The 19,925-nt window shown below is 46.5% G+C and overlaps 1 protein-coding gene across 1 annotated transcript in view; it reads left to right on the forward strand.

Annotated features, from left to right (window-relative positions):
- Positions 1-7,272: 7,272 nt before the first annotated feature.
- LOC311144600 (neuronal calcium sensor 1-like) overlaps positions 7,273-19,925 on the forward strand; it is a gene marked incomplete at both ends in the record, with an annotated part of 29,668 nt that continues 17,015 nt past the window's right edge. Inside the window, one exon of the mRNA XM_084180637.1 lies at positions 7,273-7,336. Within this exon, the coding sequence (XP_084036763.1) occupies positions 7,273-7,336 (64 nt within the window). The remainder of the gene's footprint in view (positions 7,337-19,925) is intronic.

The following is a 19,925-nucleotide window of genomic DNA, read 5'->3' on the forward strand; positions in this document are numbered from 1 at the left end:
AGCTGAGGCGGACAGGGCATTTGCCAAGCTGAAGAATCTGTTCACCTCGGCCCCGGTGCTGGCGCATCCGGATCCCTCTTTACCATTCCAAGTAGAGGTAGACGCGTCCGAGGCCGGCATAGGGGCAGTCCTGTCACAACGGTCCGGCACGCCACCTAAGCTCCGCCCCTGTGCGTTCTACTCCAAGAAGCTCAGCTCGGCGGAGCGAAATTATGACGTTGGGGACAGGGAGCTGTTAGCTGTAGTCCAGGCCCTAAAGGTGTGGAGGCATTGGCTTGAGGGGGCTCAACACCATTTCCTCATTCTGACTGATCACCATAACCTGGAGTACATCAGGGCAGCTAGGAGATTGAACCCTCGTCAGGCTAGGTGGAACATGTTCCTGACCCGGTTTGTTTTTAAGATCACATACATCCCAGGGTCCCAGAACGGTAAGGCAGACGCCCTGTCCCGGCGGTATGACACAGAGGAGAGGTCCATTGAGCCTACTTCCATATTGCCGGAGTCTTGTTTGGTGGCTCCGGTGGTGTGGGAGGTCGATGCGGAAATTGAGCGGGCACTGCGTACCGACCCTACTCCCCCCGAGTGTCCTGTGGGACGGACGTACATCCCGCTCGAGGTTCGTGATCATCTGATTTATTGGGCTCATACATCACCCTCCTCTGGGCATCCAGGTATTGGCCGGACAGTGCACTGCCTTAGCGTGAAATATTGGTGGCCAACGTTAGCTAGGGATGTGAGGGTTTATGTCTCCTCCTGCTCGGTGTGCGCCCAGTGTAAGGCGCCTAGACATTTGCCCAGGGGTAAGTTACATCCCCTGCCCATTCCACAACAACCATGGTCCCACCTATCGGTGGATTTTGTGACCGACCTACCCCCCTCCCAGGGGAATACCACCATTTTGGTCGTTGTGGATCGGTTTTCCAAGGCCTGTCGTCTCCTCCCAATGCCGGGTCTCCCTACTGCCCTACAGACCGCTGAGGCCCTATTTACCCATGTGTTCCGGCACTATGGGGTCCCCGAGGATATTGTGTCTGACCGAGGTCCCCAGTTCACCTCCAGAGTTTGGGGGGCGTTCATGGAACGCTTGGGGGTCTCGGTAAGCCTTACCTCGGGGTACCACCCAGAGAGCAATGGGCAGGTTGAACGTGTCAACCAGGATGTGGGTAGGTTTCTGAGGTCCTATTGCCGGGACCGGCCGGAGGAGTGGTCTAGGTTCATCCCCTGGGCAGAGATGGCCCAGAACTCTCTCCGCCACTCCTCCACCAATTTAACACCTTTCCAGTGTGTTTTAGGTTATCAGCCGGTCCTGGCACCATGGCACGAGAGCCAGATCGAGGCCCCTGCGGTGGACGAGTGGATTCGGCGCTCGGAGGAGACGTGGGACGCTGCCCATGTCCATCTGCAGCGTGCCATCCGTCAACAAAAGGCGAGCGCCGATCGCCACCGCAGTGAGGGACCGGTGTACGCACCGGGAGATCGAGTCTGGCTCTCGACTCGAAACCTGCCCCTCCGCCTGCCCTGCCGGAAGCTGGGTCGGCGGTTTGTGGGGCCCTTTAAAGTCCTGAGAAGGTTGAACGAGGTGTGTTACAGGTTACAACTGCCTATTGAGTACAAGAATATTAACCCCTCGTTCCATGTGTCTCTTCTCAGGCCGGTGGTAGCTGGCCCACTCCAAGAAGATGAGATAGGAGAGACCCCTCCGCCCCCTTTGGACATCGAGGGGGCCCCGGCGTACAGGGTCCGGACCATCTTGGACTCGAGGCACCGGATGAGTGGTCTCCAGTATCTCGTGGAGTGGGAGGGGTACGGTCCGGAGGAACGGTGCTGGGTGCCTAGGAGGGACATCCTAGATCCGTCCCTCCTGACTGAGGTCCACCGTGGGCATCCCACGCGCCCGGGTCCGCGTCCTCCTGGCCGTCCCCGAGGCCGGGGTCGGCGCACGGCTGGAGCCGCGCGTCAAGGGGGGGGTACTGTCACGGATTCTGCCGAGACTGCTCCTCCTCCTGGTTCGGGCAGGCTTCGGCGTTCGCCGTCCCCGGAGTACTAGCTGCCACCGCTCCATGTTTCTTGGTGTGATTGCTTTCGTCTGTCTTTTACACCTGTGTCCGTTTGTGTGCTGATTACTTGTCCTATAAGTTCCTTGTTTTGCTTAGGTTAGATTGTGTGTTGTTTTTCGCCTGTCCGTTGTGCTGCGTGTTTTGTACCTGTTTTCTTGTTTGTTTGTTTTACGCACAGTTTGCGTATTTGCTCGCCTCTGTTTTATGTTGAGGCCGTTCTCTGTATTTTTGCCTATTGGTAAACTTCAGTAAACTTTGTTGGACTAGCTTCGGTGTCCTGCGCCTGACTTCCACACACCTTACACCTCAGCCTGTGACAGGAACTCCTTCAAGACTGTTGGAAAAGCATTCCAGGTGAAGCTGGTTGAGAGAATGCCAAGCGTGTGCAAAGCTGTCATCAAGGCAAAGGGTGGCTACTTTGAAGAATCTCAAATATAAAATATTTTTGGATTTGTTTAACACTTTTTTGGTTACTACATGATTCCATATGTGTTATTTCATAGTTTTGATGTCTTCACTATTATTCTACTATGTAGAAAATAGTAAAAATAAAGAAAAACCCTTGAATGAGTAGGTGGTTCCAAACTTTTGACTGGTACTGTATATACGGTCGTGGCCAAAAATATTGGCACCCTTGCACTTTTTTAAAGTAACTCACAATTTTCCCAAAAAAATAAGTTGAAATTGACCAAAGTATTTGGTCTCCACAATTCTTTATTTCACTGTTAATAGTACAGAACCTTTGTTTTTAATTTCAGAACTTAATGTATCTGTAACAAAGACGCAGGGAGTCAGGAAGCAGGTGCAGTCGGTGAGTTTAATAAGAACGAACATAGAGTGAATACACAAACAAGAGTGACGTCTGAACATGACCACAGAAACAATACTGCCTGATTGGTGATAACAACGGAGTGCTAGATAAAGGGGGAGTAATCAGGGAAGTGATTAAGTCCAGGTGTGCCTAATGATGAGGCGCAGGTGTGCGTAATGAAGGTTGCCAGGTGTGCGTAATGATGGGTTGCCAGGACCGGTGGTTAGTAGACCGGTGACGTCGAGCGCCGGAGAGGGGGAGTGGGCGTAGACGTGACAATATCCATTTAAATCAGAAAATAAACAGAAATGGCATTTGCAAAATGCACCCTAGACTTCATATTTGGTAGCACAGCCTTTGGGTAAAATAACTGCAATCAAGCGCTTCCTATAGCCATCGATGAGCTTCCTGCACCTCTTTACTGGCGGTTTGGCCCACTCCTCTTGTGCAAATTGCTCCAGTTCTCCCAGATTTGAAGGGTGCCTTCTCCCAACTGCTGTTTTCAGATCTCTCCACAAGTTTTCAACGGGATCTAGATCTGGACTCCTTGCTGGCCACTTCAGAACAGTATAGCGTTTTGTCTTGAACCATTCCTTGGTGCTTTTTGAAGTGTGTTTGGTGTCATTGTCCTGCTGGAAGACCCATGACCTTCGACAGAGACCCAGCTTTCTGACACTGGGTCCGACATTGCGCTCCAAAATTCCTTGGTATTCTCCTGATTTCATGATGCCATGCACACGTTCAAGGCACCCAGTGCCAGAGGCAGCAAAGCAACCCCAAAACATCACTGATCTTCCTCCATATTTGACTGTAGGGAAGGTGTTATTTAGCTTTACCAAAAAGCTCTAATTTGGTCTCAATTGTCCACAGGACATTCTCCCAGAAGGATTTTGGCATGTTCAGGTGTATTTTGGCTAATTGCAGTCACGCTTTCTTATGTCTCTCTCTCAGCAGTGGGGTTCTCCTGGGTTTCCTACCATATAACCCCCTTTCATTGAGTTGGCGACAGATGGGGCGAGTTGAAACTGTCATACCTTGTGTCTGAAGGTCAGCTTGAATCTGTGTGGCAGTTGATCGAGGAGCTTTCTCCACCATTCAAACAATCCTTCGCTGCAATCTTTCATCAGGTTTTCTCTGGCATGGGCCTTTAACTTCTTGATTACATTATGTACGGTGGAAACGGGAACATCAAGGTCTCTGATGGACTTGTAGCCTTGAGATTGTCCATGCTTGGCTACAATCTTGTCTGACCTCCTCCTAAAAGCTAACATTTAGTAAATTATTCAAATGTTTTGTTTTGTTCAACTGCAAAACAATATGTGGATACCAAAATATGTTTTAATTTCAACAGTTTTCTGGAAGAAATTGTGCATTATTTGAAAAAAGTGCAAGGGTGCTCTTTGCCTGGTCCAGTCAGTGTGCCCCCTCTGCAAAATACCGTTGACAGATATTTTTGTAAACAATGATGATAAAACTTGGGCTTAAAAATTCAATGTAGTAATACATTCAACATCTGATGTATGAAAATGTATGCACTCACTAACTAAGTCGCTCTGGATAAGAGCGTCTGCTAAATGACTAAAATGTAAATATCTGAGAAATAACAAATCTGAGGGGGCATGTGCCCTAGTGCCCCCTATGGGCATGATGCAGCTGACTGTAATGACAAAGTCCCTCATCCAGAACATCACAGCACACCACTAGAGATGGCCTTCTCAAGGTGATGCGATTTAAAAGGAATCCCAGCTCCACTGCCGGTGTGCCTTTGAGCAAGGCACTTAACCCCAAAATTGCTCCAACTGCACTGCACCGCTGCTGACCCTGTGCCATGTTGGTGTATGTCTGCTGGTTAGTAAAGGCAGAGAACGAATTTCTGTTTCTAACCAAATGGAAAATAAAGTATCTATCATGTTCTATTCTATTACACATAATTGCTGTTCATCTTGAATCATTTCACAATACCGCTGATTTACAGTTCAAGGCAGACTATCGAAAATGGCACAGGAAATAAAGGGTTAATAGCAAATGTTGTTCTGTGGTTCGGGACTGCGATGTCATTCGCGTCTGAATCTAGCCGACGCCAGTGGGAGAGAGCCGCAGGAAAAGCGCGCTCTTGTAGACTACAGAAGCCTTGCGGAGAAAGCAGATAATTCGTCCATAAACAGTCAATTCCGGATGCCTGCCTGAAAATGAAGGTGAGTGTTTCAATTGAAAGTTATCATCATGTCTGTCGGTTACAAGGGTATTATTTGTCATAATTTGCCTTGGATAGTGAAAGTAGCTTTAGTAGTAACCGAATGACAGGTAACAAACCGAAGAGCTCAGCCTTCACGGTCGCCAGATACATTACTGTTTGTGTTGCTAAGCAATAGCGTTGAAACCGTCTCTGCTACTGGTACCCTACTTTTGCACAATCTGGAAAGGTGCACAGAGCACAATAAGTTTAATAGATTTGACTGTTTCGTTATTGAGTTCTTATTTTGTTGTAAGAAACATCACCCAGCCTGGTGGGTGTAGTAAACTCAAACCAAAATGCAATGAGGAGTAAAATTATTATATCTTATTTAGATATGTTATTTTCTTTAAGCCTGGCAGAATGTCTTAATAAACATTGGTTTGGATCATTTATATGCTACATTGAATGACCTACAGGAGGGTATTATTGATCTCATTTATGTAGTAGGGCAATTCCATGGTAACAGAGTGACGCTGAGACTTAGATTTTTCACATTAAAATGAAGGCTATGTCAAACCAAAAAACAATGATTGCAAAGTTAAAGAAACCATACAATTCTATGCACAATGGACTACTTTTAATAATGACCACTGAACATTTTACCAAAGCACATTTACTTGAAGAACAGTGCAGATGCAAAGTTTGGTAACAGAATGAGGATTTGTGCTGTTTGTTCTGTCATTCTGTTGCCAAACTTTGCATCTGCACTGCAAGCGCAGCCCTGTATTGTGAGGGCTGCATACAGGAGCAGGGCATCTCTCTCTCACCCCAGTGAAAGTCAAGCAAGTTGCTATTTCAGTATTGTCTGTGAATGCTTGAGGAGAACTCAGCATTGAGAAATGCTCAGCATTTGACACTGTGGAGTGGGTGAGATTCCAGAGATTAAGGCTTGCTGATGTTCACAGTAATCTTGCCCTCCTGGCACTGCCCTGACCTTGCAACTGCTGTTTTTTTTTTTTACAGCGTCTGGGTTACCCGGGACCATGGAGCTGAGGAAACACAAGACGATGATTACCGTCACCACAGTCATATGCACAGAGAAGACAGTCCTGGCCAAGAACAGAACAAACACAGGCATAGACCCTAATGCTTAGTGAGGAAAGGTGCCGTATTGTCCTGTGCTATACTGAGACTCAGCCAGCTACTGAGGTTAAGCATCTATGAATGCCATTTTAGGCCTGTGACACAGAGAAATTCCATTATCCATCTCCTGTCCGCTGTGAGAGGTGGAAATCAAAAGGCTTCCATTTGCCGCTGTGAGGCCAGGAAGGAGGGAGAATTATGAGTCAGAATGGAAGAGAAAAGAGAACTGTCATTCTGTAAATCCCTCAGCCTGTAAACTCACTGGGAAAACAGCCTCATTCAAAGAACTGGAACATTTCTATTTTCTCTCTAATTTTCGGTATTTTGCATTTTAAATTACAGTTTAAGTCGCAAAAACCTTTTGACTTTGTATTTTCTGTTGCTGTGTCAGAAGGAAGTCCTGCTGGGATCTGAGTTCAAGCCTGGGGTGTAATTGAAAACGGAGTGCATCTGAGGCTGAGCCCTGTTCATTGTATTTTAGTTTACCCATCCCCTTATCTCAGCTGTCAAGAGGGAGGATTCTATTATAAGTTACCCGGAGCCACAGAGACAGTGGTGGGAAAAGAGGGTGGGAGGAAGAGAAAGGAGGAAAAGGAGGGGTGAGAGGAACAGTGAGCGGAGTGTGAGGGAGTGTGTACACACAACCCAGAGACTGAGTGACTCCTGTAACCAAGGACAAAGGTAGCAACGCATCACAACGCAACTCTCGCCCACTGAACATTCTAAAGAAAGGGGAGGCGAGCACTCAGACTCAGTCAACAGTCTCCCATTATTCAGTGCTGAGCCCCTGGGGTTGGAGTGGCTGCCCTGGAGGGCTGAAGTCTGGGCACATCTTGGCCACATCCAGAGTGGACTGCACCGAACAGAAGCCTGATGTGGGTGGATGGAGTTCAATTCTCTGCCAGAGTTTACTGTTCTCTTATTTCAGTGGTATAATTGCATCGCTTTCCTTAACTGGCCCATATTTGCGTCTGTTTGACCAGTGAGGACTGGACTGAGGAGTAGACTGAGAGGGGTGTTCAGTGTGTGTCAAGGTGGAGCTGGAGGAGTAACCCAAGGCAGTGAGGACAAAGGTACCCACCATGGGAAAATCAAACAGCAAGCTCAAGCAGGAGGTGGTGGAGGAACTGACCAGGAAGACCTACTGTGAGTGACCTTCTCTTTTTATGTTCTCTCTTTTCAACTGGACTGAGATAGGACGTGGATTGTATAAAATGCTAATATGTTATGTGGGGATAACAAAATTATTGTAACATGCAATAATAAATAACCTATAATAATAAATGCCTATTTAATAACTATGTAACAGAACTATAAGAGCACTGAACCAAGACTGATCTAGTGCTGGTGCATTTTCCAGTGCATTTTATGATGAGCAACAGTGAATAAAATACTACTAAATGTGTGCCTCATATGACCTGGTTTCCATGTAGCCTGTATAAGACATCTACGCTTCTGTTTCACTTAATCCTCAGAAACAACAGAACAAATTGAAGGCCCAATGCAGGCGTTTTTATATCAATATCAAATAATTTCTGGGTAACCTTACAGATTTCTATTAAAATGGGCAAAAACAGCTTTTTTTAGCAAAAAATGCGTGGGGAGGGGAAAACCGAAAACTAGCTGTTATTGGCAGAGGTTTGGAACTCTCTTTGTTATTGGTCTATTAACCAATTTACCGCATGGTGATGTCACCATGGAAAGCCCAAACTCCCGCTCATGCTGATTAGAAGGTCCTGTGTAGATTGTGCAGATCAACTATCAGGAAATAACACTGATCACATTTTCCACTCTTTTACAGTGTTAGTTTAGTCAGCTGTTACAATATGATACAAAACACAGGAAAAACAGAATTTTCACTGCACTGGGCCTTTAAATGTCAGCTCCTCTGTGGATATAGACTAGGCTTCATATTTTTGGCTTGCATAAATATTTATATGGTGTCACAAATTGTGATTAGTTCAGGTCTTTTGAAACCCTCCACTGGGAAGGAGAGATCTCTGAATATGCAGATGGGGTTAAGACTTTGGATCAGCAATCAAGCTGGTGTTTTGCCAAAGTTAGCAAATATGGGCTTGATGGCGCCTTCATACATTTCCATAAGTATGCACATTTAGGCAAAGGTCTTCAAGTAGCAGGCGAAAGAACACTATTTTAATTGTTGGCAGTAGGTCACTTAGCCTAAGTCAAGCAAAGTGGACTGGAGGCATTTGCAGCAATAACAAGATAATCACAATTATGTTAATTAGGATCTCTAATCACAGAATGAACGTATCCACGTATCCACATAGCCGTCCATTTTGCATATAAATAAATATAGCTTTTTGTTCTTTCAGCATTTAGAAGACTAGAGTTGAAACGTTCTCTATTTGTTGCGCTCACAGTATCTAGTCTAGTGGGTGGTGGTTAGCCTGTAGCATAGCATGCCAGGTGATGGGTGGGAGTTGACAGCCAATGGCTGCCTAATGACAGTGCTGTTCACGCGGTGGGCTTCACCACAACCAGGAAAGGCTGCTGTGGCAGGAGATTGAAGTGGTGAGGAAGATTGGGCTTCGTGCTGGGATGGGCTGTTTGCTACTGTACTTTATTCAGCTCTCTCTCTCTCTCGCTCTCGCTCTCACTCTCTCGCTCTCTCTCTCATCCCCTAATTGCCCTATTTGAACAGAATAGTATAATTAGGATCCCATCTGCTTAGCTTTGCACAGAGGGGCACCCAGCCTTTTCTCCCAGCATGTCCACTCCCTTACCCCGCTCTCGTCTAATTTAGACCCCTTATCGTTTCTCCCCTCATTTCTTTCTGATTCCTCTTATCCCTCTCCTTTGGAGAGGCTTAAATATTCTTCCTCTGACTTATAAATCATATAATTTCTTCCTTTCCCATTGGAAGTTGTTTTCAGTGATCCATTTTGAGCTCAGGAAGTTGTAGGCCTGTTTTCAGTGCCATAATAAAATATTAAAAGAAGCTGGCTTACCCTACTGTCCTGTCCAAGGCACACACCCAAATTAGAGGAGGAGCACCATCTGTGCGTTAGCAAAATTTCAGGATGCAGTTCTGGAGATGTTTATTTTTTTTGCATCTAAGGTACTTTGACAGCCAGTCAAGTAAATCTCATAAGCAACGTTGTTACTCTTATTGCCAACCTCACTTTGATCCAATGTCAAGTTTGAGACATTCACTTTTGACACTTCAAATAGCCTATCTATAATTATGCCAGTCTTACACGTTTGGTTGTGCAGGCCAGAAAGCAGAGATACTTCCTCTGCTTGCCTTCTTTCTTTATTAGCTATTTCAATTTGTCAATATAACAAGCATTTTATATTGCATGTTATGGCTTAAAACATACCCATCTTTTAATGTAGGGGACCACAGTTTAGCCTACTGTACCTAAAACTGAACAAGCCAAATGGTTTTCCAAATGACTGGTCTGATATCATATGGAAAGAGGAATCCCAGTCAAATAACTTGAGGATGTAATGGTCGCAGTTGTAAATGAGAACTCAACTGGCTTACCTGGTTAAATAAAGGTTAAAAAAAAAAAAAAAAAAAAAAAAAAGGATGTAATAGCTGTTTTTGTTAGCCGTCAGACTCAGCTCAGCGGTTGATACTGACATAGTGCATGCTGGATCTGAGCAGGCCTGCAGGGCTAAATGAGCTGAGCTGCTAGCCCTGGCCTCACTGCTCTCATCCGTCCTCCTAGGCTGATTGTATTACTGCCCATTGCCTTTAACTGAGTTACGTAATAAAACTTGATTAAATCATAGCCATGGTGAATTGCCTAGATTTTTTGACGCCATTGACTTTTGAGGCCAATTTCATGGCTTGGCTTGCCTGACAGTCGTGAGATTGACTCTGGAATTTATGACTGTGTCACATGATGATACTCTGTGAAGGGCTGAGCAAAGCAAAGTGAAGCAGGGATGTACATGTGGGCATAGGCTATACCCTCAGTACCATGGCTCAGGCTAAGACCCAGATACAGACACAGGAGGTGGATAGTACGAGTCTCAGAGTTTATTACAGTACAAGGGGCAGGCAATCGGTAGGTCAAGGCAGGCAAAGAGTCGTAATCCAAATCAGAGTCAGGCAGGTACAGGACGGCAGGCAGGATCAGGGTCAGGACAGGCAGAAAGGTCAGAACTGGGAAGACTAGAAAAAGCAAAAACTAGAGTTCAGGAAACACGGGAACATGCTGGTAGGACTTGACGGGACAAGACGAACTGGCAACAGACAAACAGAAAACGCAGGTATAAATACACATGAGGTAATGGGAGACACCTGGTGGGGGTTGGAGACAATCACAAGACAGGTGAAACAGATTAGGGTGTAACACTGTGGAAATTGGTTGCATCATGTCTCTTTACTGATCTTATACTAACTGCACCAGTCAGTCACAATACTGGACAATGATTCTGGTTGTAAATAGGCTAATAACAATATTGTAACTAGTCTGTTAAGAGAGAACAAATAGCTTGGCTGGGTCATTCTCACAAAACTGACACTTGACCCAAAAATTCTCAAGTGTAATTTTTCCAGAAATTACCTCTAGAATCACTGAGATTAGGATCTGTACTTTTCTATTTAATAATAATAATAATAATAATAATTATGTTTTTTGATGCATTTTACAACCATTTCCACAACTACCAACACAAAATGTTTTATTACCGCAACAGTTTTCAAAGTCCAAAAAAGTAATAAACAAATCAATTTCTAATATTTTTGACATTGCTCCCCTAATGAAAAAACATGACTGAAAATAAAAATGTCTTTCGTAATTTATCTCATTGCGTAAAACAACCTTTTTTTGGTCATAATCACTTTTGTATACATGTTTTTTGTTGTTGTTGATTTATGTAGACATATTTCAATAAAGAACAAAAGTCACATTAAGCCAAAATTGGTAAAGTACAGTGCATTCGGAAAGTATTCAGACCCCTTGACTTTTTTCACATTTTTTCCCCCCTCATCAATCTACCCTATAATGACAAAGCAAAAACAGATTTTTAGAAATTTTAGCAAATGTATTACAAATAAAAAAACGGAAATATCAACTTTACAAAAGTATTCAGACCCTTTACTCAGTACTTTGTTGAAGCACCTTTGGCAGCGATTATAGCCTCGAGTCTTCTTGGGTATGACGCTACAAGCTTGGCACACCTGTATTTGGGGAGTTTCTCCCATTCTTCTCTGCAGATCCTCTCAAGCTCTGTCAGGTTGGATTGGGAGCGTTGCTGCACAGCTATTTTCAGCTCTCTTCAGAGATGTTCGATCGGGTTCAAGTCCAGGCTCTGGCTGGGCCACTCAAGGACATTAAGAGACTTGTCCCGAATTTCACTCCTGTGTTGTCTTGGCTGTGTGCTTAGGGTTGTTGTCCTGTTGGAAGGTGAACCTTTGCCCCAGTCTGAGGTCCTGAGCGCTCTGGAGCAGGTTTTCATCAAGGATCTCTCTGTACTTTGCTCTGTTCATCTTTCCCTCAATCATGACTAGTCTCCCAGTCCCTGCCGCTGAAAAACAACCCCACAGCATGATGCTGCCACCACCATGCTTCACCGTAGGGATGGTGCCAGGTTTCCTCCAGTCATGACACTTGGCATTCAGGCCAAAGAGTTCAATCTTGGTTTCATCAGACCAGAAAATCTTGTTTCTCATGGTCTGAGAGTCTTTAGGTGCCTTTTGGCAAACTCCAAGCGGACAGTCATGTGCATTTTACTGAGGAGTGGCTTCCGTCTGGCCACTCTACCATAAAGGCCTGATTAGTGAATTGCTGCAGAGATGGTTGTCCTTCTGGAAGGTTCTCCCATCTCCACAGAGGAACTCTGGAGCTCTGTCAGAGTGACCATCAGGTTCTTGGTCACCTCCCTGACCAAGGCCCTTCTCCCCCGATTGCTCAGTTTGGCCAGCACTAGGAAGAGTCTTGGTGGTTCCAAACTTCTTCCATTTAAGAATGATGGAGGCCACTGTGTTCTTGGGGACCTTCAATGCTGCAGACATTTTTTGGTACCCTTCCCCAGATCTGTGTCTCGATACAATCCTTTGACCTCATGGCTTGGTTTTTACTCTGACATGCACTCTCAACTGTGGGACCTTATATAGACAGGTGTGTGCCTTTCCAAATCATGTCCAATCAATTGAATTTACCACAGGTAGACTCCAATCAAGTTGTAGAAACATCTCAAGGATGATCAATGGAAACAGGATGCACCTGAGCTCAATTTTGAGTCTCATAGCAAAGGGTCTGAATACTTATGTAAATAAGGTATCTGATTTTTGTTTTTTATAACATTTGAAAAAATTTATAAAAACCACTTTTTGCTTTGTCGTTATTGGGTATTGTGTGTAGATTGATGATGGAAAACATTTATCTAATCAATTTTACACTGTAACGTAAAAAATGTGGAAAAGGGGAAGGGGTCTGAATACTTTCCGAATGCACTGTATATGTTTTTTTTCTTCCTGATATTTCCTAAATATTGGTGCGTTACGGTAATGATGAGCAGGTTTCAGAGATGAGATTGCATGTTTCGGTAAAGAGTGTTGCATAGTTTGCCATTGAAAAACTACTGATCTCTATAGACAGGTTGGTTGTTTAGCAACAAAACGCGTGTACACAACTATGGGGCAAAACAAACTGGGTTGGCATAGATTGTTGACAACATGTAAGCTATATTTCGTCTCCAATGTTTATTGAAAACATAAATATATTTGCACAATGAGCACTTGTTGTTTCTCATATACATTGTTACAGTTGTTGGTTAGCTAGCTAGTGAATTTGAGCCATATTAGCATTGACATGAAATCAGTCAAAACACCTCAAAACAAGACATGGTATCAAGAAGAAGATGAAATGAGCTGAAATGAGCCACTTACGATTTCCTACATGGCAGTTTCTTGTAATTCTTGCTAGCAATCTTGCCATCCAGAATCACAACAACACGTTGACTTCTGCCCCATGGAAGTGCACACATCGTTTCCGTGACATTGTCAGCTAACCCATCTCAGAGATTCAGTAACCAAACATATCATCAAAGTGTGTCATTGTTAATCACAAATGACTTACACAATACTCAAATCCCTGATCTTAATGCAATTTACAAAAATAACCTTGTACTAAGTACTGTAATTACATGCATGTATTTTTAAAAGTCAAAAGTGGACACATTTTATTTTTAGAATTTATCCAAGGTCTTTACAGGTAATATTGGTGTGATTGTTATGTTAGGATGTGGATATTTTTGGTTGTAAGGTATTTTAGATGTATTTCTGGGCTGAATGGGATCCTATGGGCAAACGGCATAACACAATATGCCTATAAAGTATCTAAATACGTGAGATATGGACCACAAACTGGTGATATCAAACAACAGTATAGGTAAGTGTGAAAACAGGTACACATGTCAAAATGGATGTCACGGATTCAGCCGAGGCTGCTCCTCCTCCTTGCTCGGGCAGGCTTCGGCGTTCGTCGTCCCCGGAGTACTAGCTGCTGCCGATCGATGTTTCGGTGTTTGTCTTGTTTGGTCTTTATTGTTTACACCTGTTTCCCATTATGTTTTATTGTGTTCCGTTTATAACCCTCGGTTTCTCATTGTGTATTGTGCGTAATTGTTTTGGTCTTTGCGGCAGTTGCCCATGTGTGCGGGTCATATTATTTCCTCTCTGATTGAGGTTGCCTTTGTACTTTGTATTTGCACTGCATCCAGTAAAGTTTCTGCCAGTAGCTCGGTGTCCTGCTCTTGACTTCGCCTACCGCATACACGTCGCTGTGACAGAATTACGCACCTTTAGACATGGAGTCAGCAGGAGCGGCGGTGCCAGCTGGATCAATAGAAGAGCGCGAAGAACAACAAGCGGCTATGATCCAGGCTCTCGGCACCGCCATGGAATAGGTGGTGAAAACCGTGGAGCGATGGGAGAGAAGAAGTTGGTCTACACCTCCTCCGACGATACCACCACCATCAGCTATGCCCATCGCTTCATCTCCGGGGTCCAGTGGGATTCGGCTCTCGCTCCCGAGGGCTTATGATGGCACAGCTGCCGGGTGTCAGGGTTTCCTGCTCCAGGTAGAACTCTACCTGGCAACCATCCACCCGGCGCCCTCGGGATACGAGAGCGTGTCCGCCCTCATCTCCTGTCTGTCCGGCAAGGCACTGGAGTGGGCCAACGCAGAGTGGGGGGGAATAGACGCCGCTACAGTCAACTATGCGGAGTTCACCCGCCGCTTCAGGGCAGTATTCGATCATCCACCAGAGGGTAAGGCGGCGGGTGAACGTCTAATCCACCTCCGACAGGGGAGGAGGAGCGCGCAGGAGTTCGCACTGGACTTCCGGACGCTGGCTGCCAACGCGGGATGGAATGAGAGGGCCCTCATCGACCACTACAGATGTAGCCTGAGGGAGGACGTGCGTCGGGAATTGGCCTGCAGGGACACCAACCTAAACTTTGATCAACTGGTGGCTACCCGCGGACGTCCGGACTCGGGGCCGTCCATTCCATCCCCCAGCCCTTCCGAGCCGACCCCTATGGAGCTCGGAGGTGCTAGTACTAGGAGAGAGACCAGGAGAGAGGCCGTCCCCTGCACCAACTGTGGCCGCAGAGGACACACTGCTGGTCGGTGCTGGGGAGGGTCTCCTCGGAATCGAGTCAGTAGGCCACGCACTGATGAGTCATTCCAGGTGAGTAGGTGCCCAACTCACCCAGAGCTCCCTGTTGCGTATATGTGTATTAGAGTTGTGTTTCCCGAGGTTTCTCCTCATTCCCATCATAAGGCGCTAGTCGATTCAGGTGCAGCTGGAAATTTTATCGATCGCCATTTCACCCATAAGTTAGGGATTCCTATAGTTCCAGTGGATGTGCCCTTCCCTATCCATGACCTAGATAGTCGCCCTTTGGGGTCTGGGTTGATTAGGGAGGTCACGGCGCCGCTCATGATGAAAACGCAGGAGGGCCATGAGGAGATAATTCGGTTGTATTTGATTGACTCTCCTGCGTTTCCCGTGGTGTTGGGGCTTCCGTGGTTGACGTCTCATGACCCCAACATTTCATGGCAACAGAGGGCTCTCAACGGATGGTCTGATCAGTGTGTCGGGAGGTGTGTGGGTGTTTCCGTAGGGGCCACGACGGTGGAAAGTCCGAACCAAGTTCCCACCATGCACATTCTACCTGAATATGCCGATTTGGCTCTCGCCTTCTGTAAAAGGAAGGCGACTCAATTACCACCCCATCGACAGGGGGATTGTGCGATAAACCTCCAAGTAGGCGCTGCGCTTCCCCGTAGCCATGTGTATCCTCTGTCTCAGGCGGAGACGGCGGCTATGGAAACATATGTCGCCGAATCGCTGAGACAGGGATACATACGGCCGTCCACTTCCCCTGCGTCCTCAAGTTTATTTTTTGTGAAGAAGAAATATGGGGGTTTACGCCCGTGTATTGACTACCGTGGTCTCAATCAGATCACCATCAAATACAGCTATCCTCTCCCTCTGATTGCTAGTATGACAGAGTCATTACACGGGGCGCGATTCTTCACAAAACTGGATCTCAGGAGCGCGTACAACCTGGTGCGCATTAGGGAGGGAGATGAGTGGAAGACAGCATTCAGTACCACCTCGGGTCACAATGAGTACCTCGTCATGCCATACGGTTTAATGAATGCTCCTTCAGTCTTCCAATCGTTTGTGGATGAGATTTTCCGGGACTTGCATGGACAGGGTGTAGTGGTGTATATTGATGACATTCTAATATACTCCATTACCCGCGCAGAGCATGTGTCCCTGGTTCGTCGGGTGCTTGGTAGACTGTTGGAGCATGACCTGTATGCAAAGGTAGAGAAATGTCTGTTCTTCCAGGAGTCCATCTCCTTCCTGGGACACCGGTTGTCCGCGTCAGGGATCGAGATGGAGATTGACCGTGTTTCAGCCGTGCACAATTGGCCGACTCCCTCCACGGTGAAGGAAGTGCAGCGGTTCTTGGGTTTTGCCAATTACTACCGGAGGTTTATCCGGGGCTTTGGGCAGGTAGCAGCTCCCATTACCTCCCTGCTAAAGGGGGGTCCGGTGCGTCTGCAGTGGTCGGCTGAGGCGGATAGGGCTTTTAGGCATCTGAAGGACCTGTTTACCTCGGCTCCGGTGCTGGCACATCCGGATCCCTCTTTGGCGTTCCAAGTTGAGGTGGATGCGTCCGAGGCTGGGATCGGTGCTGTACTGTCTCAGCGCTCAGGTATGCAACCTAAACTCCGCCCCTGTGCTTTCTTTTCTAAGAAGCTCAGTCCGGCGGAGCGCAATTATGATGTGGGGGACAGGGAGCTGTTAGCTGTGGTGCAAGCCCTGAAGGTGTGGAGGCATTGGCTTGAGGGGGCTAAACACCCTTTTCTCATTTTGACTGACCATCGTAACCTGGAGTACATCCGGGCGGCGAGGAGGCTGAACCCTCGCCAGGCTAGGTGGGCTATGTTTTTCACCCGATTTGTATTTACGCTCACCTATAGACCAGGGGCACAGAACGCTAAGGCAGACGCCTTGTCCCGACTATATGACACAGAGCAGAGGTCCATTGAGCCTACTCCCATACTTCCGGAGTCTTGTCTGGTGGCACCGGTGGTATGGGAGGTTGATGCGGACATCGAGCGGGCGTTACGTACCGATCCTACTCCCCCACAGTGTCCAGAGGGTCAGAAGTACGTGCCGCTCGAGGTTCGTGATCGATTACTATATTGGGCTCACATGTCACCTTCCTCTGGCCATCCTGGTATTGGACGGACAGTGCACTGCCTTAGTGGAAAGTACTGGTGGCCCACTTTGGCTAAGGACGTGAGGGTTTATGTTTCCTCCTGCTCGGTGTGCGCTCAGTGTAAGGCGCCTAGACACCTACCCAGGGGGAAATTACAACCCCTACCTGTTCCACAACGACCGTGGTCTCACCTCTCAGTGGATTTCGTCACGGACCTTCCCCCCTCCCAGGGGAATACGACGATCTTGGTCGTTGTGGATCGGTTTTCAAAGGCCTGCCGTCTCATTCCTATGCCAGGTCTCCCTACAGCCCTACAAACTGCTGACGCCCTGTTTACACACGTCTTCCGGCACTACGGGGTACCTGAGGATATAGTGTCTGATCGGGGTCCCCAGTTCACCTCTAGAGTCTGGAGGGCGTTTATGGAACGTCTGGGGGTCTCGATTAGCCTTACCTCAGGGTTTCGCCCCGAGAGTAATGGGCAGGTGGAGAGAGTGAACCAGGATGTGGGTAGGTTTCTGAGGTCCTATTGCCAGGACCGGCAGGGGGAGTGGTCGGAATATATCCCCTGGGCAGAAATAGCCCAAAACTCACTTCGCCACTCCTCAACTAACCTTACGCCTTTTCAGTGTGTGCTAGGTTATCAGCTGGTCCTGGCACCTTGGCATCAGAGCCAGATCGAAGCCCCTGCGGTGGATGAGTGGTTTCGGCGCTCGGAGGAAACCTGGAACGCTGCGCATGTCCATCTACAGCGAGCGATCAGGCGGCAAAAGGGGAGCGCCGATCGCCACTGCAGTGAGGCTCCGGTGTATGCACCGGGAGATCGGGTCTGGCTCTCGACCCAAAACCTGCCCCTTCGCCTGCCCTGCCGGAAGCTGGGTCGGCGGTTTGTGGGGCCATTTAAAGTCCTGAGGAGATTGAACGAGGTATGTTATAGGTTACAACTGCCCATTAATTGCCACATTAACCCCTCGTTCCATGTGTCTCTCCTCAGGCCGGTAGTAGCTGGTCCACTCCAGGAGAGTGAGGTACGAGAGTCTCCTCCGCCCCCGCTGGACATCGAGGGGGCTCCGACGTACTCAGTCCGTTCCATCTTGGATTCGAGGCGTCGGATGGGGGGCCTGCAGTATCTCGTGGAGTGGGAGGGGTACGGTCCGGAGGAACGGTGCTGTGTCCCTAGGAGGGACATCCTAGATCCCTCCATGTTGAGGGATTTCCACCGGAGTCATCTGACTCGCCCTGCTCCGCGTCCTCCTGGCCGTCCCTGAGGCCGGGGTCGGCGCACGGCTGGAGCCGCACGTCAAGGGGGGGGTACTGTCACGGATTCAGCCGAGGCTGCTCCTCCTCCTTGCTCGGGCAGGCTTCGGCGTTCGTCGTCCCCGGAGTACTAGCTGCTGCCGATCGATGTTTCGGTGTTTGTCTTGTTTGGTCTTTATTGTTTACACCTGTTTCCCATTATATGTTTTATTGTGTTCCCTTTATAACCCTCGGTTTCTCATTGTGTATTGTGCGTAATTGTTTTGGTCTTTGCGGCAGTTGCCCATGTGTGCGGGTCATATTATTTCCTCTCTGATTGAGGTTGCCTTTGTACTTTGTATTTGCACTGCATCCAGTAAAGTTTCTGCCAGTAGCTCGGTGTCCTGCTCTTGACTTTGCCTACCGCATACACGTCGCTGTGACAATGGAGGATATCCTCCTTTAATTTGTGGGGTTGATCTTTGCTGGAACACAAACTGTCGATTGTGGCGTAAAGAAAGTTAAATGGAGTTTATACACCCCATATTTCTTGACAAACCCTACTTAATCAAATAACTTGTTTTATAAAAAGAATGTTTTTTCATGAAATTTGATGATATTTGAAGGAAACCAGATCAAAGTATTATGACCAAAGTATGAAAAATGACTGTTGCTTCTACATTGATAACATTTGATCATAAAGTTACTGGTCCCCTCCCCCATGTCAAACACTTTGATTCATTATTAAAGGGGACAAGGTGACATCACCTTAACTCTAATTTTAATACACCAATGGTAACATGATATTCTCCTACCTAATTTAAATAAGTACTGCCTTTTTAACCAACATTGGAGAAAGCGTGTTTGCAGAGGGGCGTGGTTTATATAGCTAGATAGCTACTCTACTGGTGCTAAAATTTGACTGTAGGGTGTCAGCAAAACCCTATTCATCTATGGCAAAGATATTTACAGTAAGCTCCCTGCCAACTCAAACTTCCTGGTAGTTAGCCATGAGAGAAAAAGTACTTTTCAGAATGACTGTTCAGGATCTTCCAGTTTAAGGAGTGGTCCTAGTAAATTAATAAAGTTACCAGCACAGCACACCCAAATTAAGGTTCTCATTACCGAAATGGACCTAAAAGTTGTGTGGTAATGAGAAATGTGTGTTTCGGTAATGAGACGTCCTAAACTCAATCTGCAAATATTAGGAGACAGATTATTATGAGTCAGCAATCAATTGACCTCATCACTAAAGCCCATTCATGACACTCTGGATAAGAGCGTCTGCTAAATGATGTAAATGTAAATGTAAATGACACCATGTTGGTACGTTAATGGTTCTCTGACTTTTCTCAAATTTGACCTTTTTAGCCATTACGGTAATGAGAAGGCCAAGTGGGGTAAAGGGGGTATTTGAGAATAAGAACCTCATTCTGAAGGCATATAAGTGAATAAATTAACTTGTGCTCACCTAAGGACTACTCCTCTAGATGATGCATCATGGGTGAATAACATTTTATTTCAAAACTGTTTGGAGTTTTTACAGGAACTTGAAAAAGTGTTACGGTACTGAGACACGTCCACAGACACTATGTTTTTACGTAATAAATATTATAGTTGAATGTAAACGTCAACTAGTATACCATTTTTATGATTTATGGAAAAACTAAAGCAACATATTTTGTGTTTTATTCAAACATGTTAGGTTTTTCTACAATGAAATTGTATAAAATGACCCAAGAATTTAATCCGGATCCCCTGTAGCTCAGTTGG

Source organism: Coregonus lavaretus (assembly GCF_964263955.1).
Source record: "Coregonus lavaretus genome assembly, chromosome: 17".
NCBI lineage: Eukaryota > Metazoa > Chordata > Actinopteri > Salmoniformes > Salmonidae > Coregonus > Coregonus lavaretus.